The sequence below is a fragment of the Scyliorhinus torazame genome, chromosome 21 (assembly GCF_047496885.1).
Source record: "Scyliorhinus torazame isolate Kashiwa2021f chromosome 21, sScyTor2.1, whole genome shotgun sequence".
In the NCBI taxonomy this organism is placed as follows: domain Eukaryota; kingdom Metazoa; phylum Chordata; class Chondrichthyes; order Carcharhiniformes; family Scyliorhinidae; genus Scyliorhinus; species Scyliorhinus torazame.
In genome coordinates this window covers 67,150,006-67,174,192 of record NC_092727.1, presented here as the reverse complement: position 1 = coordinate 67,174,192, position 24,187 = coordinate 67,150,006, and the positions used below count along the sequence as shown (strand labels likewise).

The 24,187-nt window shown below is 48.9% G+C and overlaps 1 protein-coding gene across 4 annotated transcripts in view; it reads left to right on the top strand.

Annotated features, from left to right (window-relative positions):
• LOC140398331 (STE20-related kinase adapter protein alpha-like) overlaps positions 1-24,187 on the top strand; it is a 117,812-nt gene that overhangs the window by 76,385 nt on the left and 17,240 nt on the right. For all 4 annotated transcript variants that reach the window (XM_072486907.1, XM_072486906.1, XM_072486904.1 and 1 more), the window contains 2 exons: positions 11,382-11,553; positions 14,851-14,955. In XM_072486907.1, coding sequence (XP_072343008.1) covers positions 11,382-11,553; positions 14,851-14,955 — 277 coding nt within the window. The remainder of the gene's footprint in view (positions 1-11,381; positions 11,554-14,850; positions 14,956-24,187) is intronic.

Below are 24,187 nucleotides of genomic sequence, written 5' to 3'. Positions count from 1 at the left end.
TCGGTCCCTACTGCATTCCAGGAACCCTCACCTTACCCTCGGGGTCCTATTCGCCCACACAAACCCCATAATACTCCTACCTACTCTCTTAAAAAAGCCCTTGGTGATCACGATGGGAAGGCACAAACAGAAACCTCGGAAAGACCACCATTTTGACCGACTGCACTCTACCCGCTAGCGAGAGCGGTAACATGTCCCACCTTTTGAAGTCCTCCTCCATTTGTCCCACCAACCTCGTCAGATTCAGTTTATGTAGGGCCCCCCCAACTCCTGCCTATATGGATCCCCAGATACCGAAAGCTCCCCTCCGCCCTCCTCAGCAGTAGGTCCCCTATCCCTCTTTCTTGGTCCCCTGCCTGTAATACAAAGAGCTCACTCTTCCCTACATTGAGCTTATAGCCCGAAAACTCCCCAAACTCCCTCAAAGTCTGCATGACCTCCACCATCCCCTCCACCATTTGGGGCAGCACGGTAGCATTGTGGATAGCACAATTGCTTCACAGCTCCAGGGTCCCAAGTTCGATTCTGGCTTGGGTCACTTTCTGTGCGGAGTCTGCACATCCTCCCCGTGTGTGCGTGGGTTTCCTCCGGGTGCTCCGGTTTCCTCCCACAGTCCAAAGATGTGCAGGTTAGGTGGATTGGCCATGATAAATTGCCCTTAGGTTAGGTGGGGTTACTGGGTTATGGGGATAGGGTGGAGGTGTTGACCTTTGGTAGGGTGCTCTTTCCAAGATCCGGTGCAGACTCGATGGGCCAAATGGCCTCCTTCTGCACTGTAAATTCTATGATCCCCTCCATTGGATCCGCCACGTACAGCAACAGGTCATCCACATAAAGCGACACCCGATGCTCTTCTCCCCTCGAACCACCCCCCTCCATTTATTAGACTCCCTCAGTGACATGGCCAAGGGTTCGATCGCCAATGCAAACAACAGTGGGGACAGGGGGCACCCCTGCCTCGTCCCTCAGTACAGCCGAAAGTACTCCGACCTCCGCCAGTTCGTCACTACGTTCACCACCGGGGCTCTAAAGGAGCTTAACCCAACTGATAAACCCTCCCCCGAACCCAAATCTACGCAGCACTTCCCAGAGGTACTCCCACTCTACTTGGTCAAAGGCCTTCTCCGCGTCCATAGTTGCCACTATCTCCGCCTCTCCCTCCTCCGATGGCATCATTATCACGTTTAAGAGCCACCGCACATTAGTGTTTAATTGCCTGCCCTTTACGAATCCCGTCTGGTCCTCGTGGATCACCCCCGGGACACAGTCCTCGATCCTCGTGGCCAGCACTTTTGCCTGCAACTTAGCATCCACATTAAGGAGCGAGATCGGCCTGTACGATCCACATTGCAGTGGGTCCTTGTCTCGCTTTAGGATCAAAGAAATTGTCGCTTCCGACATTGTCGGGGGCAGGGTCCCCTCCTCTCTTGCCTCATTAAAGGTTCTCACTAGTAGTGGGGCCAACAGGTCTACGTACTTCCTGTAGAACTCCACCGGGAACCCGTCCGGTCCCGGGGCCTTCCCCGCCTGCATACTCCCCAAACCCTTGCTCAGCTCCTCCAACCCAATTGGTGCCCCCAAACCAGCCACCTCTTGCTCTTCCACCCTCTGGAATCTCAATTGGTCTAGGAATCGTCTCATCCCCTCTTCCCCCGCTGGGGGCTACCCCCCCCCCCCCCGCGCCTTCCTCCACCGTGCCTCCGCCTTCCCTGTGGTCAACAGGTCAAACTCTGTCTGGAGCCGTCGTCTTTCCCCAAGTAATCTCTCCTCCGGGGCCTCTGCGTATCTCCTGTCCACTCTCAAAATCTCCCCCATTAACCTCTCCCTGTCCATGCCCTCTGTCTTCTCCCTATGAGCCCTGATGGAGATTAACTCTCCCCTGATCACCGCCTCCCATACCACCCCCACCCGCACCTCCCCGTTGTCGTTGGCCTCCAAGTACCTTTCGATGCACCCCCTCACCTTCCCACACACCACCACATCTGCCAGCAGCCCCACATCCAGCCGCCACAGTGGGCCTTGGTCCCTCTCCTCTCCCAGCTCCAGTTCCACCCAGTGCGGGACGTGATCCGAAACGGCTATGGCCGAATATTCCGTCCCCTCCAACCTCGGGATGAGCGCCCTGCCCAGAACAAAAAAATCTATCCGGGAGTAGGCTTTGTGCTCATGGGAGAAAAAAGAACATTCCCTGGCCTGCGGCCTTGCAAACCTCCATGGGTCCACTCCCCCCATCTGATCCATAAACCCCCTAAGCACCTTGGCCGCCGCCGGCCTCTTTCCAGTCCTTGATCTGGAGCGGTCCAGTGCTGGATCCAACACTGTATTGAAGTCCCCTCCCATTATCAGGCCTCCTACCCCCAGGTCCGGGATGCGCCCCAACATGCGCTTCATGAATCCAGCATCATCCCAGTTCGGGGCGTATACATTTACCAACACCACCCACGCCCCTTGCAACCTACCGCTCACCATCACATATCGCCCTCCATTATCCACTACGATAGTCTTGGTCTCCACCGCCCCCCCCCCCACACCGACTAGCCATCTCCTTTTCTAGGCCAGTCCCCTGTCCCCGCCTCCGTACCCCTCCAGTCCCCCAGCCGGGGGACCCCTGCCCCGACCACCTCTTCTATGTCCCATTCCCTTTCGGCCAGTGCAGCAGCAACCCTTTTTCCGCCAGACCCCTGTCTAGCTTTTTTGCCCACATCACTCCCATAAGTCAGCTGACTCCTGCTGACCCCGGCTTCCCCCGCCGTCCCATTGACCTCCCCGTGTGGGAGTGTCCCAATCCGTATGCGTTCCTTTGTTCCCCTTCCCGCCTTTCTTCCCGCGCATGAGAAAAACCCCGCGCTTTCCAAAGCCTACCCCGCCCCCTCTGGCGCAGCTCCTGACAAGGAGCGGCCTTGTCTCTCTCCCCCAGCCCATGTAACATTTCCTACGTGTGATTGACCCCCTATATGCAACAACCATCACTCATCAACCCTCAAACACCCCCCCCCCACCCTCACAAACCCTCAGTTAGAGTCCAACTTTTCGGTTTGTATGAAGGTCCACGCCTCTTCAGGCGTTTCAAAATAATAGTGTTGGTCCTTGTATGTGACCCACAGTCGTGCTGGCTGCAGCATTCCGAATTTCACTCCTTTCCGGTGCAACACCGCTTTGGCCCGGTTGAAACCCGCTCTCCGCTTTGCAACCTCCGTGCTCCAGTCCAGGTATATTCGGATCTCTGCATTGTCCCACTTACCGCTCCGCTCCTTCTTGGTCCATCTCAGGACCCTCTCTCTGTCCGTGAACCGGTGAAGTCTCACCACCATCGCCCTTGGCGGCTCATTTGCCTTGGGCCTCCTCGCCAGCACCCGGTGTGCCCCGTCCAGCTCCAGCGACCTCAAAGGGGCCTCCGCGCCCATCATCGCCCCGACATCGTGCTCGCGTATGCCCCGGCATCGGCCCCTCCACTCCTTCAGGGAGACCCAGGATCCGCAGATTCTTTCTCCTCGACCTGTTCTCCAGGTCTTCGTGTCTTCCCGCCCACCTCTTGTGCAGCGCCTCGTGCTGCTCCACTCTCACCGCCAGACCCAAGATCTCGTCCTCATTCTCACTGACTCTTTTCTGTACCTCCTGGATCTTTACCTCGTGAGCCTTCTGGGTCATCCCTAGTCCTTCAATTGCCGACAGCATAGGCGCCAGCATCTCCTTCCGCAGCTCCTCGAAGCAGCGCTTGATGAACTCCTGCAGCTCCGGCCCGCACTCCGCTTTGTCCCCGGCCGCCGCCATTTTGTTTATTTTCCCTCGCTTCTCCCGCTGCTCCAATGCCGCTTTTCTGCCCGTTTCACTTCTGGTCCGGTCCATAAAAGTTGGAGGGGGACCTCTCTCTTCCCTTCCCCCATGGGTTGTCTTCGAAAAAAATTACGTTGGGGCTACTCTAACGAGCCCGAAAGTCCGTAATAGCGGGAGCTGCCAAATCGTGCGGCTTAGCTCCACATAGCCGCAACCGGAAGTCGTCAGGAGAATTCATAATGGGGAATTATTTTGGTTGGGAAAATAGAGAAATCGCAGAGAAGCTAAATGATTACTTTTTGTCTGTTTTCACTAAGGAAGATGCAGGAACTTTCCCAGATATAGAGATCCAAAGGACATGGGAGAATGTAGAGTTGAAGGAAATTGCAAGTAAGAAGATTGTATTGGAGAAATTAATGGGTCTGAAAGATGGTAACTTCCCGAGACCTGATGTTATGCATCACAGAGTGTTGAAAGAGGTTGCTATGGAGATGATGGATGCACTGATGAAAATTCTACTGATTCTGGAATGGTTCTTGAAGGTTGGACAGTAACAAATGCCACCCCAAAGGGAGGGAGAGTGAAAACTGGGAACTGCAAACCTGTTGGGAAAATGCTGGAATCTATTCTAAAGGATGTGATAAATGGACACTTGGACAATCATGTTCAGATTGGACTAAATCCGCATGGATTTACAAATGGGAAATCACGTTTGATGAACTTGTTGGAGTTTCTTGTTGATGTTACTAGCAAAATTGATAAAGAGTCGGTGGACGCATGATGATGCAGCAAACTATTAGGAAGGCCTTTATTGCAAGAGGATTTCAGTACAGGAGTAGTGAGATCTTGCTACAATTGTACAGAAGCTTATTTAGACCTTACCTGGAATACTGTGTGCAATTTTGATCCCCCTCCCTCAGAAAGGGTTTTATTGCCGTAGAGGGGGTGCAACAAAGAGATGGTGGGATTATCTAATGAAGAGAGACTGGGCAAACTGGGCCGGTATTCTCTGTGGTTTTGAAGAACGAGAGGTCATCTAGAGGTGGCGCAGTGGTTATCATTGTTGCCTCACAGCGCCAGGGGCACGGGTTCAATTCCGGCCTTGGGTGACTGTAGAGTTTGCACATTCTCCCCATGTCTGTGCCGGTTTCCTCCGAGTCCAAAGATGTGCAGGTTAGGTGCATTGGTCATGCTAAAATTTCCTCATAAGTGCCCAAAAGGTTAGGTGAGGTTACAGGGATGGGAGGTGGACCTAGGTCGGGTGTCTTTCGGGGGGGTCAGTGCAGATGGGCCGAAAGGCCTCCTGCACTGTAGGGAATCTATGATCTCATCAAAATCTACAAAATACTTCAAGGAATAGACAGGGCAGATGTAGGTATGATCTTCCTTCTGGTGGGAAGTCTAGAACCAGGAGATACAATTTCAAACAGGGGAGGCCACTTAGGACCGAGATGAGGAAAAACTTCCTTACACAGGAATATGAATCTTTGGAATTCTCTGCCCCAAACGTATGAGGAAGCTCAGTCATTGAATATATTTAAAGCAGAGATTGATAGAAAGGGTTATGGAGATAGTGGGTGTACAAGGATCGTATTAAATGATGGAGCAGGTTCGATGGGCTGAATGACTTACTCCTGTTCCCATGTTCATTTGACCTCTAGATTTAGGGTGCTATAGAAATGCAGTTGTTTTTTTTTTTTTCTTATTGCCCTCCTTCAAATGATATGCAAACTATATGCACCACAATCCCATCCGACCATCCCCTCAAACATTTGAAGTTGGTAAGTACAGTTTGTAAAATTTTAGCTCAAATTGAGGGATGGGCAATAAATGCTAGCTAACCAGTGACGCCCACATCCCATAAATGAATTTTAAAAAGCACAATGATCCAAGTGCAAAGCCATGGTAAGGAGCACCTCAATCCATCTTTCACGCCACGGAAAATTGGGAACTTATAAAAGCCTGTGGGATACAGCGAGTTGGATCCAAATTGGCTCGGTGACAGGAAGCAAAGGGCTTTGATGGATGTTTCAGAGGATGGAAAATTGTTTCTAGTGGTGTTCCACAGGGCTCTGTGGTGGGGCCCTTGAAGTTTGTTATATATATTAATGATTTGGGCTTAAATGTGGGAGGCGTGATTGGGAATTTGCAGATGCCACAAAAATTGTCCGTGTAGTTGATACTGACGAGGGTAGCTTTCGACTTAAGAATTATATCAATGGTTTAGTTGAGTGGGCAGAAAAGTGGCAAATGGATTTCGCTCCAGAGAACACTCAGGTTTTGCATTTTGGGGAGGGTAAACAAAGCAAGAGAATACTCAATAAATGGGAAGATATTGAGAGGGGTAGAGGAAGTAAGGGACCTTGGAGTCCATGTACACAATTCTTGAAGGTGGTAGGGCAGGTGGACAAGGTGACAAAGAAGGCATATGAAATGCTTTCCTTTATTGCGCAAAGTATAGAATACAAAAGCAGGATGTAATGTTGGAACTGTATAAAAAGCTGGTTAGGTCACTGGTTAATTCACCTAACTGGGGTTTTGTACACTGTGCTGGTCACGACATTACAAGATGAGCATAATTGCTCTGGAGAGTGCAGAGGAGATTTACAAGCATTTTGCCAGGGCTGGAAAATTGCAGCTATGAGGAAAGGTTATGTAAGATAGAGTTGTTTTCCTTGCACTAGAGGAGGCTGAGGGATACGTTGATTGAAGTGGACAAAATTATATGGGGCCTATATGGAGTAGACAGGGAAGATTTGTTTCCTCCTAGCCAGGGCTCAATTGCCATGGTGCACAGATTTAAGATGATTGGTAAAAGGATGAGATGGGATATTAAGAAAACGTTTTTCACCCAAAGGGTGGTAGGTGTCTAGAATTCACTGCCCAAATTGGTAGTTATGGCAGAAAATGCTCAACTCATTTAAAAGATACTTGGATCTACACCTGAAGTGCTAATAATAATAATAATCGCTTATTGTCACAAGTAGGCTTCAATAAAATTACTGTGAAAAGCCCCTAGTCACCACATTCCGGCGCCTGTTCGGGAGGCTGGTATGGGAGTTGAGCCCGCGCTGCTGGCCTTGTTCTGCATTACAAGCCAGCTATTATCTGCAGACTGAGACTAGAAAGAGTGGCTACTTTTTTTCAGTTAGCACAGATACGATGGGTTGACTGGCCTCTTTTTGATTCTAACCAATTGGGATAGGTGTGCTACTAGATATAACCTGATAAAATACTTGTTCCCTAACTATTCCCTGTGGTGATATAATAATCTTTATTGTCACAAGTAGGCTTACGTTAACACTGCAATGAAATTGCTGCGAAAATCCCCTAGACGTCTTTTCGGGTACATGGAGGAAGAATTCACAATTCACCTAACAAGCACATCTTTCGGGACTTGTAGGAGGAAACCGGAGCACCCGGAGGAAAGCCACGCAGCCATGGGATGAACGTGCAGACTCCGCACAGACAGTGACCCAAGCCGGGAATCGAACCTGGGACTCTGGTGCTGTGAAACAACAGTGCTAACCACTGTGCTATCGTGAATGAGTGGTGTTGGGGAGAATCAGAGCACAGAAGCAGAGTGTTCAGCCCATCCCGCACCCCAAAGCCCAGGCTCACTCAGATATTTGCTTCCAACGCTACAACACATGGGAATACATGATATGCATGCATATCTGTATATAACTGTACAAATGTAGAAAGCCGTTTATCAATGTATGTAATCACCGGTATGACCTCCTGCCAATGGGTGGCATCAGACATGCATCATGTGCCTGACGGGACTGGGCAGTTGGTGGTAGGACGGATAGTAGGGCAGTTGCACTTAGAGTAACTCCCCAGGAACTTGAGTAACTTTGTTTGTATATTGATTTGTTAGTTATCTTCCCATGTGTTGTTGCGCACAGTGTGTCTTTAACCCATATACGGTGGACAGATGATTGAGTCAACTTCATTTTGAATCAATAGTCTCTATTCGCATCACACAATGTTAGTTAATCAATCACTCCATCAACACAAGTTATTCTACAGAGTACTAAAAGTTCATGCTAGACCTTAAGTTTTGGGTGACTAGCAAGTACCCAGATCGATATTGGCCTTTATCTCTGTGCTGACTCCTGTAGTCCTCGATGCTTGGTCCTCGATTTGGTCTGATGCTCTGGCTCTGGTGTTCCTTCTGTTGGTGGCGTGATGATGCTCCTTGTGGTGGCTGGTGAAGTTCACTGTTGTTACGTAGCTGTTGCTGGCTGCTGCAGGAGAGATTCTAAGGTGGTGCAGCACCGTTTAATCTTCCTGGATTTCGTGCACTTTTGGGCGGACCCTGGGACATTACCAATCAATTGATCAGGGTTCGATCACCCTGATCGAAATCGGGGGCTGCCACATCGATTTTGGGGTGTGCACTCATCGGCCATGTCTGCAGGTGTTAGAGGCATGTAGGCTTTCCAAATATGAGTTGATTGACAGTGTAGTTTCATTGTCCCTGGAGATGACCTTTTTCCTGTGTATTGCAATGTCTAGGCTGCAGCTTGCTCATCCATGTTTATTTAAACTACAGCCTTCACTGGGCTACATTTCCCAGCATTCTTTGCGGACACGGTATCTAACAGTAAATCACGGTACCGATTCAACACATTTATGTTGTTTGTGTCTCTTCATCATCAGGGGAACCATGGAACACAACACTCCCCTGCAAACATTTCCTAACTCAATACTTCTGGTCTGTACATCATGAGTAAGACGGCAGTAATTTGCATGAAAATACCATCTTTAATGTGACACAGCATTCTAAGATTCCTTACATTGAGCAAAGGATTGAAGAGGCATAATTTGGGGGTGCTTGTTATTTTGTGCTTAAGCTCACTGCACTTATAAAATCATGGAATTTACAGCAAGCCTGGCTCCATGGTGGAGATTTCCAATTAGACAAACTGCCTGGCTCTGTCACGTAGCTCTGCAATTTTCTCCTTTCCAAGTATTTATCCAATTCCCTTCCAAAAGCAATTACGAGATCTATTTCCACCAATTTTTCAGTCAGTGCATTGTAGATGACCACAACCCAATAACATTAAATTTGCATGTTGGCATACCCTGGCTATCTCACAGTGCCAGGGACCCGGGTTCAATTCTGGCCTCGGGTGACTGTGATTTTCCCCGTGCCTGCGTAGGTTTTCTCCGGGTGTTCCAGTTTCCTCCCACAGTGCAAAGATGTGCAGGTTAGATGGATTGACCAAGCTAAATTACCCCGAGTGTCCAAAGATGTGCAGGTTAGATTACAAGGTTACTGGGAGAGGGTGACCTGTGTCATGGGCTCTTTCTGAGGGTTGGTGCAGACTGTTACAGGCCGTAGGGAGTCTATGATTCTATTCTGTGATTTTTTTAATTTTTTAAAAACTGTTTCCCACCTCCCCTGTCGCTGGCTTCTCAATGGCCTTAAACCTGTACCCTGTGGTTATCAACCTTTTTGCCAGTGAAAACATTTTTGTCAAAATCCTTCATAATTTTGAACACTACCATTAAATCTTTCATACTCCAAGGAGAACAACGCCAGTCTCTCCGCAAAGAGTCATAGGTTGGTACAGCACAGGAGGCCATTTGGCCCATCCAGTTTGTGTTGTATCTCATAGGAATCATGAGATCCCTACAGTGCAGAAGGAATCCATTCATCCCATCGAGTCTGCACTGACCCTCCGAAAGAGCACCCCCCCCCCCCTGCCTAAACCCAGGTCCATTCCCTATCCACCTAACCTTGGACACTAAGGGGCAATTTAGCATGACCAATCCACCTAAACAGCACATCTTTGGACTGTGGGAGGAAACTGCAGCACCCAAAGGAAACCCACACAGACACTGGGACAACGAGCAAACTCCACACAGTCACCCAAAGTCGGAATCAAACCCGGGTCCCTGGCACTGTGATGCAGCAGTGCTAGCCACCGTGCTGCCCCTAGATTGGTCTGCAGAGCAACTCAAACAATCCCATTCCCCTGTTTTATCCTTCTAACCATGTAAGTTTTTCATTTGAGTGCCCATCCACATTTGTTTTTGAGATTATTCATTGTCTCTGCTTCCACTCCCCTCAATTACACTTGCTGCAAAAAAGTTCTTGTCACATCCCCTCTGCATCCTTGACCAAAACCTTGAATATGTCGCCCCTAGGTAGCTAATGGGAACAGCTTTTCTTTGTCTACGTTTATCTAAACTTGCGATAAGCTTGTACACCTATCAGATGTCACCTCAATCTCCTTCGCTCCAAGAAGAACAATCCCAGCTTCTCGTACCTAACCTAACGTAGCTAAAATCTCTCATCCCTCTAGTCATTCTGGTAAATGTATTCTGCACCCTCTCAAGGACCTTGTGTTATGACCAGAACTGGACAATAATACTTAATATGCAGATGCTAGAATCCAAAACAAGAACCGAGGATGCTGGAAAAACTCAGCAGACCTGGCAGCATCTGTAGGGAGCAGAGTTAACGTTTTGAGCCCACTTGGCTCTTCATCAGAACTGAAGAGCGGGAGAATGTGTTGCATATCAAACTGTAGCTGGGAGAGATTGCAACGAGGTGTAGCAACTGTCAGAGCAAAAGACAAATTGCCTGATGTGGGAGGGGGTGTTTGCATTGAGGCAATACTTGTATGTTTTTTTTTAAAAGGGTGTTTAAAATGGAGGAGGATGGTCACAGTCTAAAGTTGTTGAACACAATGTTGAGTCCTGTGGGCTGTGAAGAAATTGAGTTCTTTCTGCCCTCGGTCTGGTCTCAGTCAAACCGAGTCAGATTGTAGGTATAGATTTATTTTATTTCAAATAGCTTGCAAGCTCCACTCACTGATAAAAAGGCAGGAGATCCATGTCTCTTGAAACTTCCAGAACAAGTGAGACAAAGGGAGACAACGCATGTGGTCTTTAGTTTACATTCATGCAGTATCAAGTTCCACATACACGAATACAAGATTCCGATAGGCCCTTTCCTTGACTTGGTCATATAATCTAACTACCACTGATTCTGATAGGCTTATTACACATTCCTTGCCTTCCTCTGGGCCTCTGCCTCCCAGCATCCTTTGTGCAAAGAACCAGTCCCTATAAGTCACCCCTCCCCCTCTCGCCATGCTTTGCCCAATCCCTTTGTTCACTCCCTGCAATCCGAATCAATGTCCATAATGCACTATTCTAACTGATCATCCCAGTCTAATGCTCTTTTCTTTAGTTCAATTCCTCAACCTGCCTAATCGGCAGATGGGATGTTGCTCATCCAGTTTGCATTGGGCTTCACTGGAGCGTTGCAGCAGGTCAAGGACGGACATGTGTGTATAACAATAATACGCGAGTTAAAGCCTAACCAGAACTTTACATGGTGATCCTTGGGAAACACCACAAAACTTCCTTTCGTGGCCTGGGGTGCAAACCACCTCGACCAGCAACTTATCAGATACTTTCTGATATTACATTTTTCTTTCAAACCTGTGTGCCGATTCCCACTGACTCTGTCGCTGCTTTTCACTTGGGCACTGTTCTCTCTCAGGCTCACACACTCTCATGACAGTTCATTTTACTCTGTTTCACCAAACTGTATATATTCAACCACCTTATTTCCTTCCTTCCAGGAGTGTTCAAGCAAGTCACATTCTAATATCGTCAGATGGACAGGTTTATTTATCAGGACTCCGCAGTATTTTCAGTATGATCAGCCATGGGCAGAGGCTACGGGTGATCCATGACTTCCCTAAATACAGTGTTAAAATATTACCATGGCTGAGTCCCGAGCTGCTGCAACAGGTAAGTTCACACCTGTAACCAAGCTCTTTGCATATCGGGTTGCATTTTATATTTATAATCTTGCCAGTATGGAACCAGGAAAGTGTGGCAAAATCAGTCCAGTCTGATAAATCTTTGATTTTATTATTTGCTGGTGCATTAAAATATATTTAACAAAACTGTTTGAATTAATCAACATTCAGCTGAGTAAACCAGGAAGACCTCTGATTGTTACTGGGCCAATGCCAAGGGCACGTCTACAGTGATCCTGTTGCTGGCCAGTTACAGTGATGGTGGTCTGCCTTGTGACAGAACACTAGAGCTAATGCCAAGATCCCAATAGACTTGACACTGATGTTTCCTGCTGGTTGAAAAAAAATGTTCATCTACGAACCTGTAGATTGAGAAGCAATGCTTGGGTTAATGCTCCTGCTGTTCTTAGTCAGGAGTTTGGTGCCCCTTATTCAGCTTGCGCTCAGAATCCGCCTCCTTGTACTTGGTTTCAATTGTTGATTACTGATTCTGGAAACAAAAGTGAGTGTGGACTGTTTTGCCTTAATTCAGTCTTCTGATGTGGGTGTCACTGGCAAAGTTGGTATTTTTTGGCCGTTCCTAATTGTCCTTGAGAAAGTGATAGTGAGCTATCTTCTTGAACGGCTGCAGTCCGTGCGATGTAGGTACACCACAGTGCTGTTAGGAAGATCATTCCAGGATTTTGAACGAGGAACAACGCAGGATGTATGATTACCGTTCCTTGTTGGAATGGTTTGCAGTGGAAAGTTTGTTACTGAACCAGTGGAACTCCTATTTACAATGATGAGGGGGAGGGGAAGTATCTGCCCTTAGTGTATTACTGTAGCAGGAAGGAATACTATTCGGATGCAAGAAAAAAAATTAAATCTCAAACTTGCCTCCAAACTGACCACTCGCAGGGTTAACAGATGAGATGGGGAAACATTTAAATATAATCAAGCAGAGAGCCTCACACTTGCCCTATTCGACAGGTACAACACTGGGTGGGCAGCTGGGTTTCCCAGTCGTCGGGAAAACTCGAGAAACCGCAAGAGGTGAGCAAAGCTTCAGAGCAAATGTAAAGGCTCTTGCAGCACTGCTTGTGGGTAAGGAGAAAATGGGAGTGCTTTCCCCCAGCCCACCAAACTTACCTCCTCTGCTCATACAATTGAAATGCCCATCCAGAAAATCTCCCTCCCCAAAAATTGGGGATCAGATTATGTACCCCCACTCCCCATCAACCGCCTCATGCTCCAACTAGCTGCTGCTGGCTCCTTATTTGGCCTTGTGGGTCAGCTCTGAAGTGCTCTCCAGCCAAAAGGAAGCCAAGACTGTCACTCGGACTGGTTTCTGGGTGGGAGCTTCTTCCATAAACATTGTACACTGTGGAGTCAAAATTGGAAAACCAAAGCTTCCCATCCAAATTTGCCCACCAACCTTGGTCTCAGTCCCCTCTCTGGAACCCCGTCAACCCCATCCCTGTTGTAGTCGGGGACCCTGCCCAGAATGCTCAGATAGATGGTGATTTGTTTTGAAGACCGATGGGTCTCTGTTGGAAATCATTGCACAGTAAGAAGTCTTACAACACCAGGTTAGAGTCCAACAGGTTCGTTTGAAACACTAGCTTTCGGAGCACTGCTCCTTCCTCGGGTGAATGAAGAGGTATGTTCCAGAAACATATATAGACAGATTCAAAGATGCAAGACTATGCTTAGAATGCGAGCATTTGCAGGTAATTAAGTCTTTACAGATCCAGAGATAAGCCATCCCCTATGGACAAGCCTTCCGTATACACAGAATCTGCTCCGATGAGGAGGAGCGTAACAGACATCTACAGACGCTGAAAGATGCCCTCGTACGAACGGGATATGGCGTTCGACTCATCAATCGACAGTTCCAACGCGCCACAGCAAAAAATCGCACCGACCTCCTCAGAAGATAAACACGGGACACAACCGACAGAATACCCTTCGTCGTCCAGTACTTTCCCGGAGCGGAGAAACTACGACATCTTCGCAGCCTTCAACACGTCATCGATGAAGATGAACATCTTGCCAGGTCATCCCCACACCCCCACTACTTGCCTTCAAACAACTGCGCAACCTCAAACAAACCATTGTTTGCAGCAAACTACCCAGCCTTCAGAACAGCGACCACGACCCCACACAACCCTGCCATGGCAATCTCTGCAAGACGTGCCAGATCATCGAAATGGATACCACCATTACATGTGAGAACACCACCCACCAGGTACGCGGTACATACTCGTGTGACTCGGCCAACGTTGTCTACCTCATACGCTGCAGGAAAGGATGTCCTGAAGCGTGGGACGTTGGCGAAACCATGCAGACGCTGCGACAATGAATGAACGGACATTGCGCGACAATCACCAGGCAGGAATGTTCCCTTCCAGTCGGGAACACTTCAGCAGTCAAGGGCATTCAGCCTCTGATCTCCGGGTAAGCGTTCTCCAAGGCGGCCTTCAGGACCCGTGACAACGCAGAATCGGCGAGCAGAAGCTTATAGCCAAGTTCCGCACACATGAGTGCGGCCTCAACCGGGACCTGGGATTCATGTCGCATTACATTCATCCCCCACCATCTGGACTGGGCTTGCGAAATCCTACCAACTGCCCTGGCTTGAGACAATTCACACCTCTTTAACCTGGGGTTACCCCTATCTCTGGATCTGTAAAGACTTAATTACCTGCAAATGCTCTCATTCTAAGCATTGTCTTGCATCTTTGAATCTGTCTATATATATATATATATATATGTTCCTGGAACATACCTCTTCATTCACCTGAGGAATGAGCACTGCTCCGAAAGCTAGTGTTCGAAACAAACCTGTTGGACTCTAACCTGGTGTTGTAAGACTTCTTACTGTGCTCACTCCAGTCCAACGCCGGCATCTCCACATCATGGAAATCTTTGCCACTGTGTTCACTCAGCAGGAGTCGGATCCTCATTAGATTACCGAAGGCCAGGAGGGTGGGGTAGGATCAGGGTCGGGTGATGAGAAATTGATGTACACTGGAGTCCTGCATTCTTGAATGGAGGTTGTGTGAAGTAGTGATTTATTTACTGTGTCGCAGGTTTATTTCTCAGTAAGCTGAATTAAAGGCTTTTAGTAGAGTGAACCCGATCCTATGTGAGATTCTAGCAGCTGATTATGGGTTATTTAGTCACCAAGTTCCATTTACATGGCTGTTGATCGTTGGGAAACTTTATATTAATGCCTTGTTATAATATTTACAGCTGCTAACTATGTGTATCCTGTTACCATTTGTTCCCTTCCTTCCTGTAGAATCTGCAGGGTTATGATGCCAAATCTGATATTTACAGCCTGGGAATAACGGCATGCGAACTGGCTAATGGACATGTTCCCTTTAAAAATATGCCTGCGACTCAGGTATGTGTGTTATAATGTACTCGGTGCTGCATGCCATAGGCACAGCCAACAGCATGAGGTTGGCACATCACAGGGCTCTGATAATATAATGATCAATTGATTGCGAAGAAAGATAAAGGAAGATTTAATTGGCAGGTTGAGAATTGTTGATCAATATTTGTCACTGTACGGTTCAGTTCAATCACCAAATTATCTTCCCTTTAGTTTTATAACATGCAACTTGATCTGTACTAGCCATGATGTTGCTTGTCATCACATTGTTAGTAAAGCTGACTCTGGTCAAGGCCCCAAATGGTCTGCCCCTTACTTCTAATGTTGTCCCCTGTTTCTGGAATCCCAGCTAGGGAAGACATCCATCCAGTATCTACCGTGTCTAGCCCCTTAATAGTTTTGTAAATATCTAATAGATCACTTTTCATTCTTCTAAACTCTGGAGAATAAAGGCCCAGTCTCCTCAATCTTTCATCATAAGACAGTCCCACCATCCCAGGAATCAGTCTGGTAAACTTTTGCTGCACTCCCTCTGGCAAGTTATAGGGACCAAAACTGTACTGAACACCCTGGTGTGGTCTAACGAAAGTTCTATACAATTGAAACATGACATCTTTACTCCTGTACTCAAATCCTCTTGCAATACAGGCCATCATGCCATTTGCCTTCCTAATTGCTTGCTGCACATGCATTTTAATTTTGTGACTCATGGACAAGGGCACCCAGTCTCTTTGGACATCAACACTTCCTAATTTCCCATCATTTAAGAAATACTGTGCAGTTTCATTCTTCCATCACAATTATTGACATGTTGTTCCATCTGCCATGTTCTTATCCACTTACTAAGCTTGTTCAAGTTCTCCTGAATCTTCTTTACATCTTTCTCATAACTTTTCAGTCCCATCTGGTTTTGTGTCATCAACAAACTTAGAAATATTACATTTGGCCCCCACAAATAATTGATATAGAGTGTGAATGCCTATGGTCCCAGCACTGATCCTTGCGGTACCCCACTAGTAACCTAAGAACCTGCAAAAGACCCATTCTGTTTGTAGGACCGTATTGAAAGCCTTCTGAAAAACCAAATACACCACATCGACTTGTTCCAATGGAATACTCTACTTTCCTGGAGGAGTACAGCTCCAACAACACACAAGGGCAAAACAGCCCACTTGATTGGCACCCCATCCACAATCAGTCGCTCTCGCCACCACCAACACGCAGTAACAGCAACTCACCAAGGCTCCTTGGTTATCACCTTCCAAACCCACAACTACTAACATCTAGAAAAAGAGTAGCAGACACATGGGAACACCACGACCTGGAGGTTCCCCTCCAAGTCACTCACCATTCCTTCACTGTAGCTGGGTCAAAATCCTCGGACTCCCTACCTAAGAGCACTGTAGGTGTACCTACACCTCATGGACTGCAGCAGTTCAAGAAGTCAACTCACCACCACTTTTGCAAGAGTAAGGATAGGTACAGATGCTGACCTGGACACCACCGCCCATATTCCATGAATTAAAAAGTTCTGCTCGTCACATCCTCAAAAAACACCCATCAGGTTTGTGAACATGATTTCCCCTTCATAAATCAGTGTTGACTCTGCGCAATCAGATTAGTATTTTCTAAGTGCATAGGTATCATAAACTTTATAATAGATTATAGTAGTTTCCATATAACTTTGTCAGACTAATAGGCCTGTAATTCCCTCATTTTTTTTTTTCCCCTCCTTTCTTAAATAGTGAGGTTACTTTTACTACCTTCTAAACTACAGACAATGCTCTGGAATCTGTAGAATCTTGAAAGATGACCACCAGTATATCTCTGTAGCCACCTCTTTCACCACTGGTATGTAGATCATCAGATCCCAGGGATTTATCAAATTACAGTCCAGTATTACTTGTCTAGTAATACTAATTTCTTTCAGTTCCTCATTCCCACTAGTCCCTTGATTCTCTATTTCTGGGAGGCCTTTTGTATCTTCCTCCATGATGACAGACACAAGTAATTATTTTGTTTCTCTGCCATTTCCCTACTCCCCATTTATAAATTCTTCTGTCTGTGCCTGTGATGGATTCACATTTGTCTTATTTTCTTTTTTACATATGTACAGAGGCTTTTGACAGTCTGGTTTTAGGTTTCTTGCTCGTTTACATTCATATTCAATTCTCTCTCTATCGGTTTCATGTATGTTTGAGTCTAATAATAATAATCCTTATTGTCACAAGTAGGTTTACATTAACACTGCAATGAAGTTACTGTGAAAATCCCCTAGTCGCCACACTCCGGTGCCTGTTCGGGTACATGGAGGGAGAATTCAGAATGTCCAATTCACCTCACAGCACGTCTTTCGGGATTTGTAGGAGGAAAAGGTTAAGTGGGGGTTGCTGTGTTACAGGGTATTGGTAGATGCGTGGGCTTGAGTAGGGTGCTCTTTGTAAGGGCCGGTGCAGACTCGATGGACCAAATGGCCTCCTTCTGCACTGTAGATTCTATGAAACTGGAGCACCCGGAGTAAATCTATGCAGACACTGGGAGAACGTGCAGATTCCGTACAGACAGTGACCCAAGCCATAATCGAACCTGGGACCCTGGCATTGTGAAGCAACTGTGCTAGCCACTGCTACCGTGCCACCCAGGAGGTTAACTAAGATTGTGTATGCTGTTTCCTTTGTTTGTCTCTTCTCACAGCACGGTAGCACAGTGGGTAGCACTGTTGCTTCATAGCGCCAGGAAGCCGGATTCGATTCCCGGTTTGGGTCACTGTCTGTGCGGAGTCTGCACAATCTCCCTGTGTCTGCGTCAGTTTCCTCCCACAAATCGCGATAGACGTGCTGTTAGGTGAATTGGACATTCTGAATTCTCCCTCCGTGTACCCGAACAGGCGCCAGTGTGTGGCGACTAGGGAATTTCACATTAACCTCATTGCAGTGTTAATTTAAGCCTACTTGTGACACTAATAAAGATTATTATTATTGTTGTATAGTAAAAATATCTTCTGTTTTAAGCAGTGGATTCTTGTGGCTGCATTCTTTCCGTAAATAATTGGGATTTAGGTTTTCTTTTTAACAAAAGCAGTTACTAGTTTCAAAGAAAATCATAATACCAGTCAGAGGTGTTACTGCTGATGTCCTACTTAGTGATATGGGACATTTAGTAATATTGTTTAATTTAACAAAGGTACTGTTGAATCTCTGCTGTGAGGCTACCAAAGGCCCAAGAGGCTGGCTGCAAAAGGGTGACAGTGAGTTTAAGTTGGGAAGACATTCGGTGCTGGAAATAGCAGGCCCAAATCGTCACCACCAATACAGCTGGGAAGAGAGTTGTAGGGTTACTACTTGTGAGTAACACAGCAGCTGAATGATGGGATCCAGAATGAGGCACATGATTTGTACAACTTGCAGGATGCGGAATGTCTTGGGTCAGGAAAGGAGTATTTCCGTTGTTGATGCAGAGCAGTGTCAATAACCAGCTGCCTACATGCTGTGCCACACGAGGAGGAAAGAAGATTCAGTCCAGGACTTGCAATGGGAGATCAGGAATGGAAACCAGTAGCAGGATCAATAGGAGGAACTATTATATGAAAAGCCCAGGGTCTGTGTTTATCGACCTTATTCATTTCCTGACAACTGAACGGAGGACCGAGGCACTGGGAGAGTAACTATAAAAACATTAAGATTACAAGACCTGTGTTCGGAGAGGATCAAAAAAAGGCCAAAGGATATGAAGGATAGACTTAACTATCCAGGGTGTATGTAAATGAATAAAGAAAGCAGACTTCCGGTTGCGGCTATGCGGAGCTAGGCCGCACGAATCGGCAGCTCCCGCTAAGACGGACTTTCGGGCTCGATAGAAGAGCCCCAACAGGATTTTTTACACAGCCAACCCGTGGGGAAGAGAGGAGAGAGGTCCCCCACTAACCTGTATGGACCGGACCCACAGCGAAACGGCCAAAAAAACGGCACTGGAGCAGCGGGAGAAGAAGGGTAAAATAAACAAAATGGCGGCGGCCGGGGACAAAGAAGAGATGCAAGAATTCATTAAGCGCTGCTTCGAGGAACTGCGCAAGGAGATGGTGGCGCCGATGCTGGCATTAATTGAAGGACTTGGGGAAACCCAGAAAGCCCACGAGGTGAAGATCCAGGAGATCCAGGACAAAGTGAGTGAGAATGAGGACGAGCTCTTGGGCCTGGCGGTGAGAGTGGAGCGGCACGAGGCGCTACACAAGACGTGGGCGGGAAGACTCGAAGACCTGGAGAACAGGTCGAGCAGAAACAATTTGAGGATCCTGGGTCTCCCAGAAGGAGTGGATGGGGCCGACGCCGCGGCATATGCGGGCACGATGATCGGGGCGCTGATGGGCACGGAGGCCCCCACGGGGTTGCTGGAGCTGGAAGGGGCGCACCGGGTGCTGGCGAGCAAGCCCAAAGCAAACGAGCCGCCAAGGGCAATGGTGGTGAGATTTCAACGGTTCACAGATAGAGGGTCCTGAAATGGGCCAAGAAAGAGCGGAGCAGCAAGTGGGACAATGCTGAGATTAGAATATACCTGGACTGGAGCACGGAGGTCGCTAAGCGGAGAGCGGGTTTTAACCGGGACAAAGCGGTGCTGCATCGGAAAGGAGTGAAATTTGGAATGTTGCAACCAGCGCGACTGTGGGTCACATATAACGGCCAACACTACTACTTCGAAACGCCTGAAGAGGCGTGGACCTTTATATTAACTGGAAAGCGCGGGGTTTTTCTCCCGCGCGTGGGAGCTGACTTACGGGAGTGATATGGGGGGAAGCAAAAAAGCTAGACGGGTCTAGCGGGAGGGGGGGAAAACAGGGTTGCTGCTGCACTGGCCGAAAGGGAATGGGACACAGAAGAGGTGGCCGGGACGGAGGTGAGGGAGACGCGGACACGGGACTGGCCCAGAAAATGGGACACAGAAGAAGTGGCCGGGACGGAGGTGAGGGAGATGCGGACACGGGACTGGCCCAGAAAAGGAGATGGCTCGTCGGCGCGGGGGGGGGGGCGAGAGCCCCTCCAATCCGGCTGATAACGTGGAACGCGAGGGGCCTGAACGGACCGGTGAAGAGGGCTCGAGTGTTCGCGCACTTGAAGGGACTGAAGGTAGACGTGGCTATGCTCCAAGAGACACACCTGAAGGTGTAACCAGGTTAGGTTAAGAAGAGGATGTTAAGGTTAGGTTAAGAAGAGGTTAAGAACAGGTATTTCACCCGGGACTGAACGCGAAAAACAGAGGGGTGGCAATTCTGGTGGGAAAACATGTGTCATTTGAGGCCAAGACTATCGTAGCGGACAATGGAGGGAGATACGTGATGGTGATTGGTAGGTTGCAAGGGACGTGGGTGGTGTTGGTAAATGTATACGCCCCGAACTGGGATGATGCTGGATTTATGAAGCGCATGTTGGGGCGCATCCCGGACCTGGAGGTAGGAGGCCTGATAATGGGAGGGGACTTCAACCCAGTGCTGGACCCAGCACTAGACCGCTCCAGATCAAGGACGGGAAAGAGGCCGGCGGCGGCCAGGGTGCTCAGGGGGTTTATGGACCAGATGGGGGGAGTGGACCCATGGAGGTTCACAAGACCGCAGGCCAGGGAATTTTCTTTCTTCTCCCACGTGCACAAGGCATACTCCCGGATAGACTTCTTTGTGCTGGGCAGGGCGCTCATCCCGAGGGTGGAGGGGACGGAGTATTCGGCCATAGCCGTTTCGGACCATGCCCCGCACTGGGTGGAAGTGGGGCTGGGAGAGGAGAGGGACCAACGCCCGCTGTGGCGGTTGGATGTGGGACTGTTGGCAGATGAGGTGGTGTGTGGTAAGGTAAGGGGGTGTATTGAAGGTACTTGGAGGCCAATGACAATGGGGAGGTGCGAGTGGGGGTGGTATGGGAGGTGTTGAAGGCGGTGATCAGGGCAGAGCTAATCTCCATCAGGGCTCATAGGGAGAAGACAGAGGGCATGGAAAGGGAGAGGTTAGTGGGGGAGATTCTGCAAGTGGACAGGAGATACGCAGAGGCCCCGGAGGAAAGATTACTTGGGGAAAGGCGACGGCTCCAGACTGAGTTTAACCTGTTGACCACTGGGAAGGCGGATACACAGTGGAGGAAGGCGCAGGGGGCGACCTACGAGTACGGGGAAAAAAATTGCTGGCCACGAGGATTGAGGACTGTGTCCCGGGGGTGATACATGAGGACCAGACGGGATTTGTAAAGGGCAGGCAATTAAATACGAATGTGCGACGGCTCTTAAACATGATAATGATGTCATCGGAGGAGGGAGAGGCGGAGATAGTGGCAGCCATGGACACGGAAAAGGCCTTTGACCGAGTTGAGTGGGAGTACCTCTGCGAAGTGCTGCGTAGGTTTGGGTTCGGGGGAGGGTTTATTAGCTGGGTTAAGCTCCTTTACAGCGCCCCGGTGGCGAGTGTGGTGACGAACCTGCGGAGGTCGGAGTTCTTTCGGCTGTACCGAGGAACGAGGCAGGGGTGCCCTTTGTTCCCCCTGTTGTTTGCATTGACGATCGAACCCTTGGCCATATCACTGAGGGAGTCTAATAAATGGAGAGGGGTGGTCCGCGGGGGGAAAGAGCATCGGGTGTCGCTATACGCTGACGACCTGCTGCTGTATGTGGCGGACCCAATGGAGGGGATGGTGGAGGTCATGCAAACTTTGAGGGAGTATGGGGAGTTCTCGGGCTATAAGCTCAATGTAGGGAAGCGCGAGCTTTTTGTACTACAGGCAGGGGACCAAGCAAGAGGGATAGGGGACATACCGCTGAGGGGGGCGGAGGGGGTTTTTCGGTATCTAGGGATCCAGATAGCCAGGAGCTGGGGGGCCCTACACAAACTGAATCTGATGAGGTTGGTGGACCAAATGGAGGTGGACTTCAAAAGATGGGACATGTTGCTGCTCTTGTTGGCGGGTAGAGTGCAGTCGGTAAAAATGGTGGTCCTTCCGAGGTTTTTGTTTGTGTTCCAGTGCCTCCCCATCGTGATCACCAAAGGCTTTTTCAAGAGAGTAGGGAGGAGTATTATAGGGTTTGTGTGGGCGAACAAAACCCCGAGGGTAAGGAGAGGGTACTTGGAGCGCAGTAGGGACCGAGGAGGGCTGGCGCTGCCAGACCTAGGGAGCTACTACTGGGCAGCAAACATGGCGATGATCTGAAAGTGGGTTATGGAGGGTGAGGAGGCGGCATGGAAGAGGATGGAAGAGGCGTCCTGCAAAGGAACGAGCTTGGGGGCGCTGGTGACGGCGCCATTGCCGCTCTCGCCATCAAATTACACCACGAGCCCGGTGGTGGCGGCAACGTTAAGGATCTGGGGCCAGTGGAGACGGCATAGGGGTGCAGTGGGAGCCTCGGTGTGGTCCCCGATCAGGGCTAACCACCGGTTTGTCCCGGGGAAGATGGACGGGGGTTTCCAGGGCTGGCACCGGGCGTGGATTAGAAGAATGGAGGACCTGTTCATCGACGGGACATTTGCGAGCCTAGGGGCACTGGAGGAGGTGTTTGAGCCACCCCCGGGAAATGCATTCAGATATATGCAGGTGAGGGCTTTTGTGAGGCGACAGGTCAGGGAATTCCCACTGCTCCCGACACAGGAAATTCAAGACAGGGTGATCTCGGGTGTATGGGTCGGGGAGGGCAAGGTTTCGGCAATACACCAAGAGATGAAAGAAGCGGGGGAAGCGCTAGCAGAAGAATTGAAGGGTAAATGGGAGGGGGAGTTGGGGGAGGAGATCGAGGAAGGTTTGTGGGCTGATGCCCTGAGTAGGGTCAATTCCTCCTCCTCATGTGCCAGGCTCAGTCTGATACAATTTAAGGTGGTTCACAGAGCGCACTTGACGGGGGCAAGGTTGAGTAGGTTCTTTGGGGTAGAGGACAGATGTGGAAGGTGTTCAGGGAGTCCGGCGAACCATGTCCATATGTTTTGGTCATGCCCGGCACTGGAGGGGTTCTGGAGAGGAGTGGCGGGAGCAATATCTCAGGTGGTGAAAGTCCGGGTCAAGCCAAGCTGGGGGCTAGCAATATTTGGAGTAGTGGACGAGCCGGGAGTGCAGGAGGCGAAAGAGGCCGGCATTCTGGCCTTTGCGTCCCTAGTAGCCCGGCGAAGGATCTTGCTGATGTGGAAGGAGGCGAAGCCCCCTAGCGTGGAGGCCTGGACAAACAACATGGCTGGGTTCATAAAGTTGGAAAGGATTAAGTTTCCCTTAAGGGGGTCTGCGCAGGGGTTCTACAGGCGGTGGCAACCGTTCCTAGACTACCTCGCGGAGCGTTCGAGGAAGGTCGGTCAGCAGCAGCAGCAACCCTGGGGGAGGGGGGATGGAACGAGAGATTGTTTGAGGGGACGGACGAGCGGGGGATAACATGGAGGGTGGGGGAAACTGGCACGAATGGGCGAGAGCCAGTGTATAAAGCTCTGTAAATATATCATCTTACGATGTATCTATCTTGCTCAGGGCGATTTTGCATTATTTTGTTACGGGGGGAGGGGGGGTTTACTGTTTGTAAGGGGAAAAAACTGTTTTGTTTTGTTAAAATACTTTAATAAATATATATATTTTTTTAAATAAATAAAGAAAGCACTCAAATTGATGGTTGTGCTAATTGAGAATTATGACAGCAATAATCTGAGGGGCATGGATCGTGACCGATTCAGAGGAAGAGGAAACCGCTCAGAAATTGCAGCTGGGTTTGGACAAATCCAAGTGAACCAAACCGTGGCAGCTGAAGACTAACCCAGTTGATGGACATGTAATCTCATTTGGTGGTGGATAAGTAGTTGGCTGTGAGCACTGGGCACCTGCTATAACTGCAAGATTACGGTGCTGCAAAGTGTGATTAAAATGAGCAGCTAGTTTATATTTTCACCTCTGGTTGGCAAGCACAAGATGGGCTGAATGGCCTCTTTGTGTGCCTGAACATATCTATGCTTCAAAGAGGAATTATGTCAGCTTTGAGCAACACAACGAGTGGAGGAAATGACGTGAATATGGCAAAAGAAATTCAAATGACACCAGTGCCAAGTATTGGATGTTGGTATGGTGGCACAGTGGTTAGCACGGCTGCCTCTCAGCGCCAGGGGCACTGATTCAATTCTGGCCTTGGGTCACTGACTGTGTGGAGTTTGCACGTTCTCCCCGTGTTCTCCTCTGGGTGCTCCGGCTTCCTCCCACAGTCCAAAGATGTGTAGAGTAGGTAAGGTTATGGGGTTGCGGGGAGGAGAGTG